Raw genomic sequence first — 17,554 nt, 5'->3', positions numbered from 1 at the left:
TGGAAGAATTTAATGTAGAGATGTACAGAAAAGAAAACGGAAGTGCAAAGAGATTTGGATATACACTATTAGTTGGTTTACTCTACTTCACCACTGTAAAGAATGCCAAAGAGACAGCTCAAAACCAAACAATTCCCTAGAGTGTTAGCAGAGTGACTTTCAAGGTCAGTATAGTCCAGTGCTGTCCAGCGGAATGTTCTGTGATGATGAAAATGTTCTGGGCCATCCAATATGGTAGCCAGTAGCCACATGCAGCTAATGAGCATTTAAAATGTGGCTAGTATGAGCCACTATGGAGAACAGTATGGAGGTTCCTTAAAAAAATAAAAATAGAACTCCCATATGACCCAGCAATCCCACTACTGGGCATATACCCTGAGAAAACCATAATTCAAAAAGAGTCATGTACCACCATGTTCACTGCAGCTCTATTTACAATAGCCAGGACATGGAAGCAACCTAAGTGTCCATCAACAGATGAATGGATAAAGAAGATGTGGCACATATATACAATGGAATATTACTCAGCCATAAAAAGAAATGAAATTGAGTTATTTGTAGCGAGGTGGATGGACCTAGAGTCTGTCACACAGAGTGAAGGAAGTCAGAAAGAGAAAAACAAATACCGTATGCTAACACATATATATGGAATATAAAAAAAATGGTTCTGAAGAAACTAGGGGCAGGACAGGAATAAAAACGCAGACAGAGAATGGACTTGAGGACACAGGGAAGGGTAAGGGTAAGCTGGGACGAAGTGAGAGAGTGGCATGGACATATATACACTATCAAATATAAAATAGATAGCTAGTGGGAAGCAGCTGCATAGCACAGGGAGATCAGCTCAGTGCTTTGTGACCACCCAGAGGGGTGGGATAGGGAGGGTGGGAGGGAGACACAAGAGGGAGGAGATATGGGGATATATGTATATGTATAGCTAATTCACTTTGTTATAAAGCAGAAACTAACACACTATTGTAAAGCAATTATACTCCAATAAAGATGTTAAAAAAATGTGGCTAGTATGAACTGAAGAACTTCATTTTACATTTTATTTAATTTTGATTAGTTAAAACAGCCACATGTGGCTGTCAAGTGTAGGTCGGCTCCATAGAAATTAACAAAGTCATGCATGTTTAGGGATATTTTTAAGGTTCAAGTGTGGATAATTAATGTCACAAATTCTCCAATGCGGGCTGCTAAAATTACATCTGGAACCCTAATCCATGGATGTACCAAAGGATGAATAAGCATATCCACCAGTTTAACCTTCTACTATCTCTACTACATACAGGATCTTAGGACATAGACTGTGAGGTCCAGGAATGAAAAGCACAGAAGCCAAGCCATGCAGTTGGCAAAGTTTTTGAAAGTCTAGTATAAGGGATCTATTTGGAGGTCACTTCTCAATACTACCTTATTCTTAAAAATAAACTATCATCCAGTCATAAAATACTATAGTGTATGTATGTATGGGTACATTATTCATGGGTATATGTACACATGTGTACACATACACACACATACATTCACATACTAACAGGGGGCTTCCGCTTCCCAAGTGAGTGCTCATGGACAAGAATTAATAAAGAAACTAAACATTAATGAGAAGTAAGCTTAGAAAATAAACATACTTAAAGCCAAACATTCTCTCATTTTGTCAGTTTTTTTTCTTCAAAAACAATCAGAAGCCACTCTACAAATGTGATATGCTATGAAACAGAATACATACTTCAAATTTTTAAGAGGTATCTTGATTTTGACATTCAAATTAAAGTAAAATATTTAGCTAAGTATCTCCTGAATGAATGACCCCATAGAGACCATTGCTAAGAATGAAAAAATCTGTAGGAGAAAAGGGACAATCTAAAATGTCTAGAAATTATTTCAGACTATAATACTCCAGCATGGTGGAAGAAGCAGCAAAACTACTTCTCTAACATGCAAGTTAGGTTATCTCAAAACATTGGAAGAACTTGAGAAAGTCTAAGTACTACCCACATACAAGGTATTATCATTTCACCCCGTAATATTTATACACTGGAGAGCATGGAATACTTATATCATTCTCTGGAAGTGACAGTTGACCCCTTATGTCAGTTGACCTCCTTGGGTTAACTGTTCTAAATACTTTTAAACATCCCATCCAAAAACGATCTTTACAGAACTACATCTAAGAAAGAGAATGTGTGTTCCTAGCAGCTAATCACCTGGGAATGAGTGCATTCCAGCTGACTTGATTGAAATCAGCTGCTTAAGTTTTTGGTGTGTTTCTAAGAACACAAGCTGGTGATGTCATAGTAAATGACTTCATAGGAGGTGAAAAACCTTCCCATAAGTCCCCTGGGTCCATCTGCATCACTTCCTCTGTTTAAAAATAAAGAGAAGATCCCATTTGAGCAAAGACTGCTGAGCCTCAGTTCATGGCCCACTGATTTAAATCATCATGTGATACTATAACATTCTAGTCCAAGGACAGAGTGGGCATTCCCTCAGAGGTGTTGTATTTGAGACAGCAGATGAGGTAACTCACAAAGAATGGTACCTACCAAATTTAAAAAGCAAAACTTCACAGGAAGAAAACTTCCTTGTCTAAGTTACCTGGTTAAAATAATACTCCTCTAAGACTCGACTGGGAAAAGTAAACTTTCCATTAAGAAATCAGCAGAGCATCCAAATCTCAGGAAATGCATTTAGCAGCTTCTCCATTCAATTCACCTTCCGCGTTTATCATTTCCCATTAGCTACACACCTCATCCACGCCACAACTCAGACATAAGATTCTGGAGCGTGTGGCAGGGGTGGGATGGGGAGAGTAACGCACTTTCAAGATGTCCATGAAAAGTTCTCAGCTCTTTCAGATGATTTCATTTCTATAGAGTGCAATTGGGGCCTACTCGCAACGGTATATTTATTTTAATTTAGCTGTTAAAGCAATTACCTAAACAGATGATATCAAACTCAATAATTCAAGAACGTTCAACAAAAATACCCCGTTTTGACAAAACAACAAACCAAAACAGAGAGAAGTTAAATCTTTTATATTAAGTCCCCCAAATTCTAGAAAGGAGATATTAGCCTCTAAAATGACTATTCTGGTTATGGCATATATGCTTCACGCCGAGATGGTTAAAAGAAATGTGATAATGGCCGTGTGAAATGTCCCATGGAGAACAACTTAGTAGTACAGTTACCTAGGTAAATGCCATACAAAACCAAAGAGATTTTTGCTTAAAAATATTCACCTGCAAAAGACCACTTTCTTTCCAAGTTATACACATGATACTGTTTTTCTTTTCCTGATAAAAGCAAAGGCTCTATCTGATAATCTGGGACAAAAAATGGCAGGTCCTTCCTCGTACCCCTCTGTCAATGTCAAGAATGAGAGTAAAAGTGTACCGAGTACTGTTCAGTACTGAGAATTAACGCACCTTCACCTGTATAAGCAGGACATACATAAATCACCAAAGCAAACCTGGATTGTGCATGTTGTCCCAAAGAATAAGGGAAAGGTCAGAAAACAAAGGTGGAACATGATTTTGTGTTTTGCCAACCCCTGAGTGGCATAGCCAAAGCACCCAAACCATCGCTGGAGACTGAGAGTGTGGAGCTGGGGAGGATCAAGGAGGAGGCAGGACGGCAGGAAGCTGGGGACCTGAGCTTTGTAAGCGGACACACACGCCAGGGTCGTCCCCCACGCCGCCCCCACTGATGATGTTGAACATCTGCTTAAATTAGTGCTTCCCTCGTAACTAACATCTGCCAAGAACTACCAGCTCCCAAGCTAATGCCAGAAAAGAGGCAAGTGGGTGATGTGTCAGCCATCTGAGGCAGGGATCCCCAAACGCCTCACTGAAAGAAAACGCAGAGAGGCAGCAGAAAGTCGTGTGGTCACAAAGCAGCAATTATACTCATTGCCTAAATTACAGAGCTCCCCATTCGTCACTCAGTTTTTGTAAGAGGCAGGACAGGGAAGCAAGCTGATATTCACGAAAGCATGTCTCAGCGCACCTCTTCTTGGACTGTCCACTTTCATGCTCAGAGCTCCTAAGTTCTAGAAACACAGCAATTCACCAAGATTTGAGATCATAAAACAACAGTTAGACTGTGTTGCAATTTCTTCTTAGGGCAGGAACATGTGCCATATTTCAGAAAAACACCCACGTACATGAAAGGTCAAAATAAAGTTGAGTGCTTGCTTAAAAAGCTGAGTTATTTACAGCAGTCATCTTTCAAGTACCAATAAATAGAAAGATATTAGGACTTGTATTTATGTACTTTTATTCTATCATTTTATGTCTTATGTTTGCTTTGTAATGTTTATAATATGTTGGGACAGTAGTACAAAAATAACATTTACATATAAATACATACAAACTTGTTAGGGGAGAGTGTTCTCATAGGGCTCTAGGGCAGCCCTGATGTAGAGGACCGTTTTGTCCAGCTACCTTATTCTCCCACTATAATTAGAGAAGGATACTGTTCCATACTTACGGTCATTTTCTTCTTGAATTTCAATATTAACCATATCAATACAATTCTGAATTTCATTCCAGCTTAAGCTATCTTGCCCTTGGGATAAGGCCTCCAGTTTAATGGAGAGTAGTGCATTTGCGTAACTGTAGAAGAGAAAACAAGCATGATACTGATCAGAGACGTTCATTCTTTGTTCATGTTATGCATCTTAAATTGGACACGCATCTTAAGTTTGACACATGTGGCTCAATGTGATGTTATGAGGTTAGACCAACAGGATAAAGGCAAGTAAAATCGTCTTGTGCAGCTTTGCCAACATACACCAAGCTCACTTAGACTAAAGGTGTTTTTTTTCCCTTAAAAATACTTTTAGGTAACAATGCTTTTTAATGAAAGTTCCTCAAATTCCAATCTTGCACTTAACTCAAGCAAAAAAACCTCAACGTTCTTAACTCTGTGAAATTACTTGCTTTTTTTTAGTAACTATTTTTTTTTCCCTTTGTATGTCTTAGTTCTGCTTAGTCTCCAGATGAGTATTATGGGATAAAATTCGGAATTACCACGGTTCCTAAGCTTTCCATCAAGGGTCCCTTTTTTTTTTTTCTTGTTCATTCCCCAAATCCAAGCCTTGAGAGGCCTTTTTTTTTTTTTTAACTGTAACCCTAACACAGCTGGGTTACCTTGTGGCCTAATACTTCCAGTGACAAATCAAATAAAAAGCAAATACTGTTCCAGAAACTTTGCTGAATAACACACATCTTCACTGCCTGTTTTCTTGAAGAGGTGGTGCCTCAGTTGACCCAGAACATCCTAGTTTCCTCTTCACCTGCCCGTTCCTCAGGCTTCAGCAGCCCCTCACCACCTCTCTCCTGGGTCTACTCACCGCCATTACATTCTCTCCCCTCATTCTGATCCCTGACCCTCCTCACTCTGTGCAGCCCTCTGGAAAATAGTTTGGCCAACACTCTGATTATTTTTCCTGTCTTGAGAAATTTTAGGAAAAAAAGATGATCCACCTTGACATATTACTAAGAAACTTTCATTTTTCAATCATCAATTTCCCCATTTAAAAACTATAGAACCGGACTTCCCTGGTGGCACAGTGGTTAAGAATCCGCCTTCCAGTGCAGGGGACGCGGGTTCGAGCCCTGGTCCGGGAAGATCCCACATGCCACAGAGCAACTAAGCCCGTGCGTCACAACTACTGAGCCTGCGCTCTAGAGCCTGTGAGCCACAACTACTGAGCCCGCGTGCCACAACTACTGAAGCTCATGTGCCTAGAGCCTGTGCTCCGCAACAAGAGAAGCCACCGCAATGAGAAGCCTGCGTACCGCAACGAAGAGTAGCCCCCTCTCGCCGCAACTAGAGAAAGCCCACGTGCAGCAACGAAGACCCAACACAGCCAAAAATAAAATAAATTAAAAACAAAACAAAACAAAAAACCCCACTACAGAACCAATGTTACAACCATAAGCTAACATGAGTGAGCTATTCCAGCCCGAAGTATAGAAACTCAATAGTTTAATTTGCCTGTGCATCTTTATACCAGGGAAATAAAGAGCAATCCTCTCTTTAAACTTAAAAAGCAACTCAGCTTTTTAAGTCACTCTGCAGTATGACTTCTGAATAGACCCTACGGATTTGCTAACAGCAGAGGTTCCAAGAAGTAAGATCACATTGAGTCTATAATTGTTTTCTTACTGCGACAGATTTTCTCAAAGTTATGCCTGCTCCAAGTACAAGACACTGAGGTGTCTTCTACTGAGTATAGCTTGGGAGAGAAAAACATCATTCAGAATGGGAAGTGGGGGAGATGATTCATTCTCTGTGCCTGAACAAGGCATCACCAAACACAGGCTTGAAATTGTTTCAGTGTCCTGTGTGAGATTTTCATCTTATCAAGAGTTATAAACCTAAGAAAATACTCTTCTATACTTACTAGTAGCAATATATACTAAATAATACTGATCACAATGACAATATGGATAAATGGCAACTTGCACTCGTTAGCATCCCTTATAGATGGGGACCATTCGATAAGAAAGTGCAAAATCCTTACAGGCATTTCACGTCTGACATTTAATGATGACCCAATGGGAATAAAATGAAAAAGCTTAAGGATGAACACAGAAAAAAAAACCAAAACCCACAATCACCCATCATTTCTTCAGAAATGAACAAATACTAGCCAAAGGGAAAAATTTTATGAATAACACAACATAGTTCTATAGGCAGATGCAGAGTAGGTGTTTCTGTTGTGTGTGTTTGTTTTTGCGCTTTATAGATGAACAGAAAGGGGCCCAGCTAGGAAGAGTCCAACTTAGATATTTTTGGCTCCAAGGTTATATTCCTTTAACCACATCATGCTAGTTCTCAGAACAGATGACATTAGCTGGCGTGGGAGAAACATGCAAATAGTTCACGGAAGCACGCTCTATGGCAGGAAGGGCTTGGAAGCTCCAGTACTGTGCCAGGCGGAGATGGGTGATAGGCACCGCGTTCCTGGTGGTGAGAGGAGCATGCAAAGGAGCAGATAAGCCAGAATGAACAGAGTGTTCAGATCCATCTTGGCTGAAGTATAAAATACAAGGAGGGGTGTAGCTGGAGCAAAGGGCAGAACACCACGTTGAGGGTTAATTCAGATAAGAAGAGAGAACAATCCAATAGAGGAGCATTATAAACAGAGCTACATTTTAGAACAATTAATCTGGGAACAGGGCATGCCTAGAACCAATGCCAACCCTATGTCACTCTTGTGAGAACTGGACAAAACAACCTTTCTGGGAAAACATAGCCCCAAGGGCAGAAGCCATGGTAAACTGGTAGAGACTTGGTAAGAATTCATCCAGGTAGCCCTGCCCAGCACCCGTGTACTATGAAGTTGTACAACCATAAGGGAGAGGCCCAGTGTTCCTTAAACCTGAACACCTGCCAACTTGGGCTTCCAAGAACTGGGTTAAAAGCTGACATGGAAATTGAAATGTTGAGGCTGTGAAAAATCACTTGGGCCCATCAGAATGTTCAATACAAGAACCAAAGGGGGCCCTGGAATCTCATGTCGGTATTGGGTCACCCAGGTGACCCAGAAAGTGCTTAAATGAAAATTTTAAAAGATTATTTAAACAAACACAAATTTTAAAAGTGTTTCATACAGGATACTTGCACTCTGAAGCTGTATCTGTGGCCCCAGCTGAAAATCACAGGCATAAAACTGGTTCTCAGATGGGGTTTGGGACTATTTCCTTAATGGGTTATTTGTAAATTGGGATGGGGGGAAGAGAGGATTTTTGATAATCAAAATGGGTGATTTGGAGGGAGGAGGGTACTGTCATTTAGAGGAAAGTGGCCAGGGATGCTCCATATGTGTCTTGATAATTATTTTATCAACAAGCCTCATTAGACTGTTAGGCTTCCTAAGGGAGTGACCAACTCTGCCGTCTCTAGCACTGAGAGAGCAGCAAAGCCTAGTTACATAAGAATGAATGAGAAGAGAAAAGACAGGGTAAGACCAATTTGGAGGTTGTTACAAAAGCAAAGGTAAAATGTCTAAACGAGATGGTTGCTGGGAAAGGGAAACATCATGCAGAGGTATTGTGCACACCTATTGGCTTCTGTTGGGGAGAAAAGTGAGCAGACTATTCACAGCACAAGGGTGCCTCACAGAGGGTCAGAGGAAAACTCAAGTTAACTCGAGTTTCTAAGCTTGGAGGAGAGGATGGTGCCATTAGTATAAACAGTGGAGGTAGACATAAATTACCTTGGAAATAAACTCTGAGGAGTTATAGGAACAGGTGGTCAAATTTAAGTAGCGTAAGAGCATCAGTTTTTCCAAGATGACTAAAAACAAGGAAAAGCCACTGTTCTACTTTGGGGCCATTCTCTACATAGACAAGTGGTCAAACACCATTTAAAAAAAAGTCTAACGAGTCTTTTTAATTTTTCCTGTACAACTGTACGTGACCCAAGAGAATTACCTATTTCAGCAGTTCCAGAACCAGTATCTTGACAACAGTGCTTTTGTCAAGATCTATGCAGACATCTCCCCCTGGTGGTCACAAGAATCCAAGATGGAAATTCACTCATTTTAACTTGGGCTTTTGTCTTAATCTCTAATGGGCTCCTTCTTCCCGCCCCTTAGTTTTCTCTCTAGATCTGCTATAGTGTTTTATAATTCTATCAACAATACTATCTAGTAGTTTATTTCAGGAACATGAAATAAAAGACACTAAGTTGAGATTGTTATCCACTGCCGTGATCCACTGTGGTCTCAGGATTCCTTTGGTTTAATCGTCAAAAGAATGTAGAGAATGGACTTGAGGACATGGGCAGGGGGAAGGGTAAACTGGGACGAAGTGAGAGAGTGGCATGGACATATATACACTGCCAAACGTAAAACAGATAGCTAGTGGGAAGCAGCCGCATAGCACAGGGAGATCAGCTCGGTGCTTTGTGACCACCTAGAGGGGTGGGATAGGGAGGGTGGGAGGGAGACACAAGAGGCAGGGGATATGGGGATATATGTATACATATAGCTGATTCACTTTGTTATACAGCAGAAAATAACACAATATTGTAAAGCAATTATACTCCAGTAAAGATGTTAAAAAAAAAAAAAAAGAATGGGGCTTGGGGCCCAACTGCCCTACTTCGGGTCCACAAATCCAGATCCAGTTTCCTCATCAGTAAAACAAGAAAATTGGACTGGATGATTATTAAAGTTGTTTCCAACTCTTCTACATTCTGTCGTTTCCAAAAGAAGCCCAAGGGAAGGTATGCTTTCAACATGTATTTTTTGCCTATGAAATAATTTTTGCTAATGTCAAAGACAGTCAGTAACTGCCACGGGATCCTCCTTAGACTCTTTGTTCCCCTAAAAGGAATACTGTGAAGTAGGATTTAAACATTAGGATTCTCAGAACAAAGTAGACTGGCTTTCAGGAAAGTAAGCATGGGTATATGGATTGTTTCAGGAAGGAACAGGTCCTTCAAATTGGTAGAACAAATCTACCAAACACATATTTCTACACTGAAAGGAGTTTTGGAAAATGTTCCCTTACCGTTCCACGTATGTCTCGTCCAGATTGTTGAAGCCCATTGTTGGGCTTCTGAGTTGATTCTGCACAGACACAAGATCGTTGCTCTCCAAGGCCTGGTTGAGTAAAGCTACAGCAGATAGCATTTCCACTGCGATCAAGAGCTCCTCATGGGCCAAGTAGTTCTGTTGGAAAACATATGGCAGTATGAGACCCCCAAATCTACACAGCCCGTGTATGTGATGGGGGTTCAGAACGTACACTTCAAAGAATAAAGAAAAGTCAAAGATTGTGAGAATGCAGGACCCACAGGGCTCCCTGGCCACCTATCTTTCGTTGGCTTTAAAGAACACGTCAATGGCTTCTGGGTTTTCCTGAGATGATCATTTTGGGCACTGAGTTAATTACAGTCCTCAGTTATGATTCCACAGACATCTGCATTGCCATAGCTGATTCCTACTCGCAGCTATTATATCGGCTGCTAACAGGCTCAATCTTACCAAATAATGAAGCCACAGATTAGATAACGTTGTTACTGTCTGCAAGTGCAAGGTTAAGATATTAGTATAGCTAATGATTTTCAGTTTGAATTAAGGGTAAGGAGAAGGGGAGAATTTCACCTAAAGATGATAATCCCAGAAAAGTAAATCAAAGTCTTTAAGCCAAGGATATTGATTTTAATTCCAAAAAAAGTTAGTCTAAGTCACGTTTTTATAAATGGGTAGAAATTTTTAAACATACCCTAAGGTCTAGATATTTGAAGACATGTGAGGTAAATCTTAGTGAAAAGCAAGTAAGGATTGGGCTTACTTAAAAAGTACATCTCAGATTACAGAACACTTTCCCCCTTCAATGTTGTCTTCCTTTTAACCATTTTATACTGACTTGGCCCAACTTCAAAAGGGTTTTTTCTTCCATCATACTGAAGGAACATAGAGGGAGCATGAAAACAAATTTTTAAAAACCCTGATATCTATCTTTACATTTAGAATATTATATATTTCATATATGTAATGTTTATATTAAAATGCATTATAGCTGATTCTCCACAGAAATCTGTCAGCAAATTGATTTTAGACCAACAAAGCATAATTTTACGTTCCAAAGCAAATGGGAAGAAGGGTTTTTATAGGGAACATGTAAATTTTATCCAAATACCTTACATTAGCTATGACTTTAACATATAAGGAAGGTATCAAATTACAGGTAAAGAGCAGAATGGAATCATTTGAGATTCACCACAACTATCTAAAGTGGTACACAGCCAAAAAGATAAGGACAAATAAAGAAAAAGGGGATGAATGTGCTAGAGTGTAAGTAGCCTTGGGCTTCAAAGCTAGAGAAACAGGGACCATAATATCAAGAGAACCTACGTGCAGCTTAAGGAAATAACTTATTTTTCTTTTATTACAAAATACAGTTGACCGCTGAGCAACACCGGGGTTAGGAGCGCTGAACCTCCACGCAGTTCAGAATCTGCGTATAATTAATCCTCCATATACCTGTCCCTCTGTACCTGAGGTACTGCGTCCCTGGATTCAGCCAACTGCGTATCATTTGGTAATATAGTACTTACTATTGAAAAAGATCCACATGTAAGTGGTATGCGCAGTTCCTACCCGTTTAAGGGTCAACTCTAGTATCTTTCTATTTATAGAATCATGTCTTACTAAGCAAGGATAAGAAAACAAACCTTACTACCCAAGCCCTTTAGTGACATACACTTCATTAATTTTTGTAAAATAAAGAATGCCACTTATTTTTTGTTTTTTTTTAATTTTAATTTTTTGGGCTGCATTGGGTCTTCGTTGCTGCGCGCGGGCTTTCTCTAGTTGCGTTGAGCGGGGGTTACTCTTTGTTTCAGTGTGCGGGCTTCTCATTGCGGTGGCTTCTCTTATTGTGGATCATGGGCTCTAGGTGCACAGGCTTCAGCAGTTGCAGCATGTAAGCTCAGTAGTTGTGGCACGTGCGCCCTAGAGCACATGGGCTTCAGTAGTTGAGGCATGTGGGCTCAGTAGTTGTGGTTTATGAGCTCTAGAGTGCAGGCTCAGTAGCTATGGCACACGGGCTTAGCTGCTCCGCGGCATGTGGGATCTTCCCGGACCAGGGATTGAACCCGTGTCTCCTGCACTGGCAGGCAGATTCTCAACAACTAAGCCACCTACTTTTATTAATTTTTAATTCATGCAAACATTTATAGAGATTTTCATTTTTTAATTATTTTTCTTTTCTTATCATAAAAAACAAGATAATGCTATATATTTCAATTTCATTTTTTCCACTTAACAGTAGGGTGTGCAATCTGTTATTAGTTAAACGTGGTTTATCTTCTATATAGATATAGAAGATATCTGTAGTATCTTCGCAGTACTATAGATAATACTGTGAAACATCCTGGTATACCTGTGAACTGCCTGTTTGTGCGTTTGGCTTCCTCCTCTTCTGTTTTTTTTGGTGGAGCAGTACTGTTTTTGCTTTTCAGATTCATTGTCCTTCCATGTTTCCTTAGAAGTTTAATTATTTTTTACACTTAACCTTTCATACCGGCAATTTATTCTGTTATGTGTAGTGAGGTAATGTTTTCTTTCCCACATGGTTAAATACTTCTAAGGATTTCATTTGTTTCCCCATGTCTTTGAAATATTAGCTCTTTCATAATTGAAATTCTTGGTGCTGCTTCTAGTGCTGTTCATTCTGTTGCATTGTTTGGCTTAATCCTGTACTAGTGCATATGCTCTTATTTACTGTGACCTTATATGATTATTACTGCTTAATACTGTTAGCATTGCAAGGAGCACACAATGACAAAAATCAAAGCCATGGTGCTAATGTTCTTGGTTGCAAATTTCTAGAAATGCAGATTCAGAGCTTATTTTTCTATATCAAAGAACATTAGATATTTAAAAATATTTCAATATAGTTATTAACTTATCCCAAGTTCTCCAAAAATCACACAGAGAATGAGAACAACTAGTTTTCAATGTGTATTTGTGTAGAGCCCTGCCTGCATTTCCCACCTATGCTCTCAGATTCTTTAAGGAGATGAAAAGCAGGAGTTAAAGAGGAAGGTGGCCATGGAATTGGTACAGGGAGGCCAATGAGACCAGGGATTGATACAAATTAAAGACACTACACTCCCACTCACCTTTCCTCAACAGCACTCCTCATTGCTAGGACTCAGAATTAACATCTCTGTACCTGGAGTCTCCTCTGACTTACCATAGCGTTCTGTTTCTGGAGGTTGAAAAGTTCATTCTGATACATTGCACCAGCAAAGGGATAAACAGTGGGCAGCTGGGCCTCTGGTTTCTGCAGTGCAAGCAGTGTGTATTCAGGGTCACCTTCCCGAATAACAGTGTTGATGTGGTCCACTGCAGCCAGCCCTGAGGGTAGAGTGACATTCTGTCAGAACCTGTGCCTTTCCCACTGCAGCCTGACCCAACCAGTCCATATATCCAAGTATTAGAACCTAAGTAGTTACTTTCCATGAACTCTGAAAAGCTGTCGTTGGATGGTAAGCAAAGCCTTGGAAATGGTAGCTTGTAATTGGAAGTCACTCTAATCCTTGCAGCTAGTCCCTAAAAGAACCTCAGCATTGACAGAGCTGGAGTTATGAGGTCATTCCTGCCTAGCATGACTTCCCTACAAAATCCTTCCTTTCAGGACCAGCTTTGGAACCATCTCTCCATGAAGCCTTCACAGTGCTCCAGTTCCTGAAGACTTCACACTTTGGGAATCCTGCAGTCATTGCTCTTTACGGCTCTTTGTGTGTAAGCACTGCCTCCCCAAGGAGATTAAAGACATGTGAAGACCAGAGAAGCAAGGACTTGCCCTATGGCTCTATCCTCCCTCTATATCAGCACCATGGGAAACCCACAGGAGGCACTCGGACACACTGCCGCTTGATATGGAATAGTTATTAGTTCTCCAAATATTAGTTCTCCAAATACGCTCTCATCTCTTGTGTTCTGTAAAGTGTGATTCTTAGGGAAAAATAATTTCAGATATGTTTTTAAAAATATTACAACCAGAATTCATATGATTACATAATTCTGTGTTAGCACGGTAGTCCCACGTGTTAGTATGGTTCTAAGAACCCCAGTGGATGCCTGAAACCATGGATAGTACCAAACCATTTATGTACTGTTTTTTTTTCTGTATATACATACCTGTGATAAAGTTTAATTTTTAAGTTAGGTAAAAAGATTAATAATAATAACTAATAATAAAAAGAATTGTAATAACATAAGTGGTCTCTCAAAATATCTTTTTTTTATTGAGGTATAGTTGACTAGTGATTCAATATTTTTACAGATTATATACCATACAAAGTTATTATAATATTAACTATATTCCCTGTGCTGTACATTACATTCTCATGACTTCTTTATTTTATACTGGTAGTTTGTACCTCTTAGTCCCCTTTACCTATTTCTCCCATCCCATCCACCTCCCTTCTGGCAACAACTAGTTTGTTCTCTGTGTCTATGATTTTGTTTCTGTTTTATTTATTCATTTGTTTTGTTTTTTAGATTCCACACATACATGAAAACACATAGTATTTGTCTTTTTCGGTATGACTTATTTCACTTAGCATAATACACTCCAGGTCCACCATGTTGTCACAAATGGCAAGATTTCATTCTTTTTTTTTTTCTGGCTGAGTAATATTCTATTGTATATATATATACACCACATCTTTATCCACTCATTTGTTGATGGATACTTAGGTTGCTTCCATGTCTTGGCTATTTAAAATAATACTACAATAACATTGGGGTATATGTATCTTTTTGAATTAGTGTTTTCATTTTCTTTGTATAAATATCCAGGAGTGCAATTGTGTAGGTTCCATTTTTAATTCTTTGAGGAAACTCCATATTGGTTTCCATAGCAGCTGTGCCAATTTATATTTACCAACAGTGCACAGGGTTCCCTTTTCTCCACATCCTCACCACAACTTGTTATTTCTTGTTTTTTGATGATAGCCATTCTGACAGATGTGAGTTGATCCCTGATCATGGTTTTGATCTGCATTTCCCTTTTCATTAGTAATGTTGAGTATCTTTTCATGTACCTGTTGGTATCTGTACCTCTTCTCTGAAAAAATGTCTATTCAGGTCCTCTGCCCATTTTTAAATTAGATTGTTGTTTTCTGAGACTGAGTTGTATGAGTTCGTTATGTATTTTGGTATTATTCTTTTACTGGTCATCATTTGCAACTATGTTCTCCCATTCAGTAGAATGCCATTTCGTTTTGTTAATGGTTTCCCTTCCTGTGCCAAAGCTTTTAGTTTGATATGGTTCCATTTGTTTATTTTTGCTTTTGTTTCCCTTGTCTCAGGGGATAGATCCAAAAAAATATTGCTAAGGCCAATGTCAAAGAGCGTACTGCCTATGTTTTTTTCTAGAAGTTTCATGGTTTCAGGTCTTACATTTAAGTTCTAATCAATTTTGAATTAATTTTTGTATAAGGCATGAGAAAATGGCCTGGTTTCATCCTCTGACATGTAGCTGTCCGGTTTTCCCAACATCACTCTTTCTCTGTTGTATATTCTTGCCTCCTCTGTCATAGATTAATTGACCATATGTATACGGGTTTATTTCTGGGTTCTCTATTCTGTCCCATTGATCTGTGTGTCTGTTTTTGTGCCAATACCGTACTGTTTTGATTATTATAGTAGTAGAGTTTGAAGCCAGGGAGGATGACACAGCTTTGTTGTTTTTCTCAAGATTGCTTTGGCAATTTGGGGTCTTTTGTAGGTCCATACAAGCTTTAGTATTATTTTTTCTAGTTCAGTGAAAATGCCACGGGTATACTGATAGGGATTGCATTGAATCTGTAGATTGCTTTGGGTAGAATGGACATTTTAACAATATTAATTCTTCCAATTCATGTGAATGAAATATATTCCCATTTATTTGTGCATTCTTTCTTTCATTAATGTCTTCTAGTTTACAGAGTACAGGTCTTTCACCTCCTTGGTTCAATTTATTCCTAGGTATTAGATTTTTTTGATACAACTGTAAATTGTTTTCTTGTTTTCTCTTTCTGATGGTTCATTATTAGTGCATAGGAATGCAACAGATTCTGTATATTAATGTTGTATCCTGCAACTTTATTGAATTCATGTATTAGTTCTAATGGTTTTTTGGTGGAGTCTTTAGAGTATTATATATGTAGAATCATTTCACCTGCAAATAGTGACAGTTTTACTTCTTCCCTTCCAATTTGGATGCCTTTTATGTCTTTTTCTTATCCGGTGTTGTGGCTAGGGCTTCCAATACCATGTTGAATAAAAGTGGTGAGATGGGCATCCTTGTCTCATTCCTGATCTTAGAGGAAAAGCTTTCAGCTTTTCGGCACTGAGTATGTTAGCTGTGGGTTTGTTGTAAATGGCCTTTATTATGTTGAGGTACGTTCCCTCCCCACCCATTTTGTTGAGAGATTTTGTCAAATGCTTTTTCTGCATATCATCATGTGATTTTTAGCTTCATTGTGTTAATTTGTATATCACATTGATTGGTTTGTGCATACTGAACCATCCTCACATCCCTGGAATAAACTCCACTTGACCATCATGTATGATCTTTTTAATGTACTGATGAACTCAGTTTGCTAATATTTTGTTGAGGGTTTTTGCATCTATGTTCATCAGGAATACTGACCTGTAATCTTCTCTTTTTTTGCAGTGTCTTTGTCAGGTTTTGGTATCAGAGTAATGCTGCCCTCATAGAATGAATTTGTAGTGTTTCCTCCTCTTCAAATTTTTGGAATAATTTGAGAAGGACAGGTATTAACTCTTCTTTAAATGTTCAGTAGAATTCACCTGTGAAGCTGTCTGATCCTGGACTTTTGTTTGTTGGGAGTTTTTGTTTTTGTTTTTTTAATTACTGACTCAACTGCATTACTAGTGATCAGTCTGTTCAGATTTTCTTTTTCTTCCTAATTCAGTCTTGGAAGATTTTATGTTTCTAGGAATTTATACATTTCTTCTGGGTTGTCCACTTTGGCTTATAATTCTCTGTAGTATTCTCTTATGATTCTTTGTATATCTGTGATATTGGTTGTAACTTCTCTTTTACTTCTAATTTTATTGATTTGGGTCTTTTTTTCTTGATTGAGTCTAAGGGTTTATTAATTTTGTTTATCTTTTGAAAAAAACAGTTCTTAGTTTCACTGATCTTTTCTACTGGGTTTTTTTTTTGTTTTGTTTTGGTCTCTATTTATTTCTACTCTGATCGTTGTTATTTCTTTCCTTCTACTAACTTTGGGCTTTGTTTATTCTTCTTTTTCTAATTCCTTTAGGTGTAAACTTAGGTTGTTAATTTGAGATTTTTCTTCTTTCTTGAAATAGGCCTGTATTCCTATATACTTCACTCTTAGATCTGCTTTTGCTATGACCCATAAATTTTGGCAAGTTGTATTTCTATTTTCATTCATCTCAAGCTATTTTTTGATTTCCTTACTGACCCATTGGTTTTTTTAGTAGCATGTTGTTTAGTCTCCACATGTTTGTGTTTTTTCCAGTTTTCTTCCTGGAATTGATTTCTAGTTTTATACCATTATGGTCAGAAAAGATGCTTGATATAATTTCTATCCTCTTAAATTTGCTGAGACTTGCTTTGTGGCCTAGCATGTGATCTGTCCTGGAGAATGTTTCCTGTGCACTTGAAAAGAATGCATATTCTGCAGTTTTGGGATAGAATGTTCTATAGGTATCTATTAAGTCCATCTGGTCTAATGAGTCATTTAAGGCCACTGTTTCCTTATTGATTTTTGGTCTAGATGTTCTGTCCATTGATGTATGTAGGGTGTTAAAGTTTCCTACTATTATTGTATTATTGTCAATTTATCTCTTTATGTCTGTTAATATTTGCTTTACATATTTAGATGCTCCTATGTTAGATGTATGTATGTTTAAATATCACATCCTCCTCTTGGATTGACCTCTGTATCATTATGTAATGTCCTTCCTTATCTCTTGTTATAATCTTTGTTTTAAAGTCTATTTTGTTTTACATTTGGCAGGGCATATATGTAC

The 17,554-nt window shown here is 38.6% G+C and overlaps 1 protein-coding gene across 3 annotated transcripts in view; it reads right to left on the bottom strand.

Moving 5' to 3' along the window:
• The window catches only part of IQGAP2 (IQ motif containing GTPase activating protein 2), a 286,377-nt gene that overhangs the window by 88,826 nt on the left and 179,997 nt on the right, over positions 1-17,554 (bottom strand). For all 3 annotated transcript variants that reach the window (XM_060295905.1, XM_030846123.2, XM_060295906.1), the window contains exons 10-12: positions 12,729-12,892; positions 9,534-9,694; positions 4,495-4,619 (exon numbers count right to left, since the gene is read on the bottom strand). In XM_060295905.1, the coding sequence (XP_060151888.1) occupies positions 4,495-4,619; positions 9,534-9,694; positions 12,729-12,892 (450 nt within the window). The remainder of the gene's footprint in view (positions 1-4,494; positions 4,620-9,533; positions 9,695-12,728; positions 12,893-17,554) is intronic.

The sequence above is a fragment of the Globicephala melas genome, chromosome 3 (genome assembly GCF_963455315.2).
Source record: "Globicephala melas chromosome 3, mGloMel1.2, whole genome shotgun sequence".
Classification (NCBI taxonomy): domain Eukaryota; kingdom Metazoa; phylum Chordata; class Mammalia; order Artiodactyla; family Delphinidae; genus Globicephala; species Globicephala melas.
Note: the sequence above shows the minus strand (reverse complement) of the source record. Positions and strands in the feature narration are given on the sequence as shown.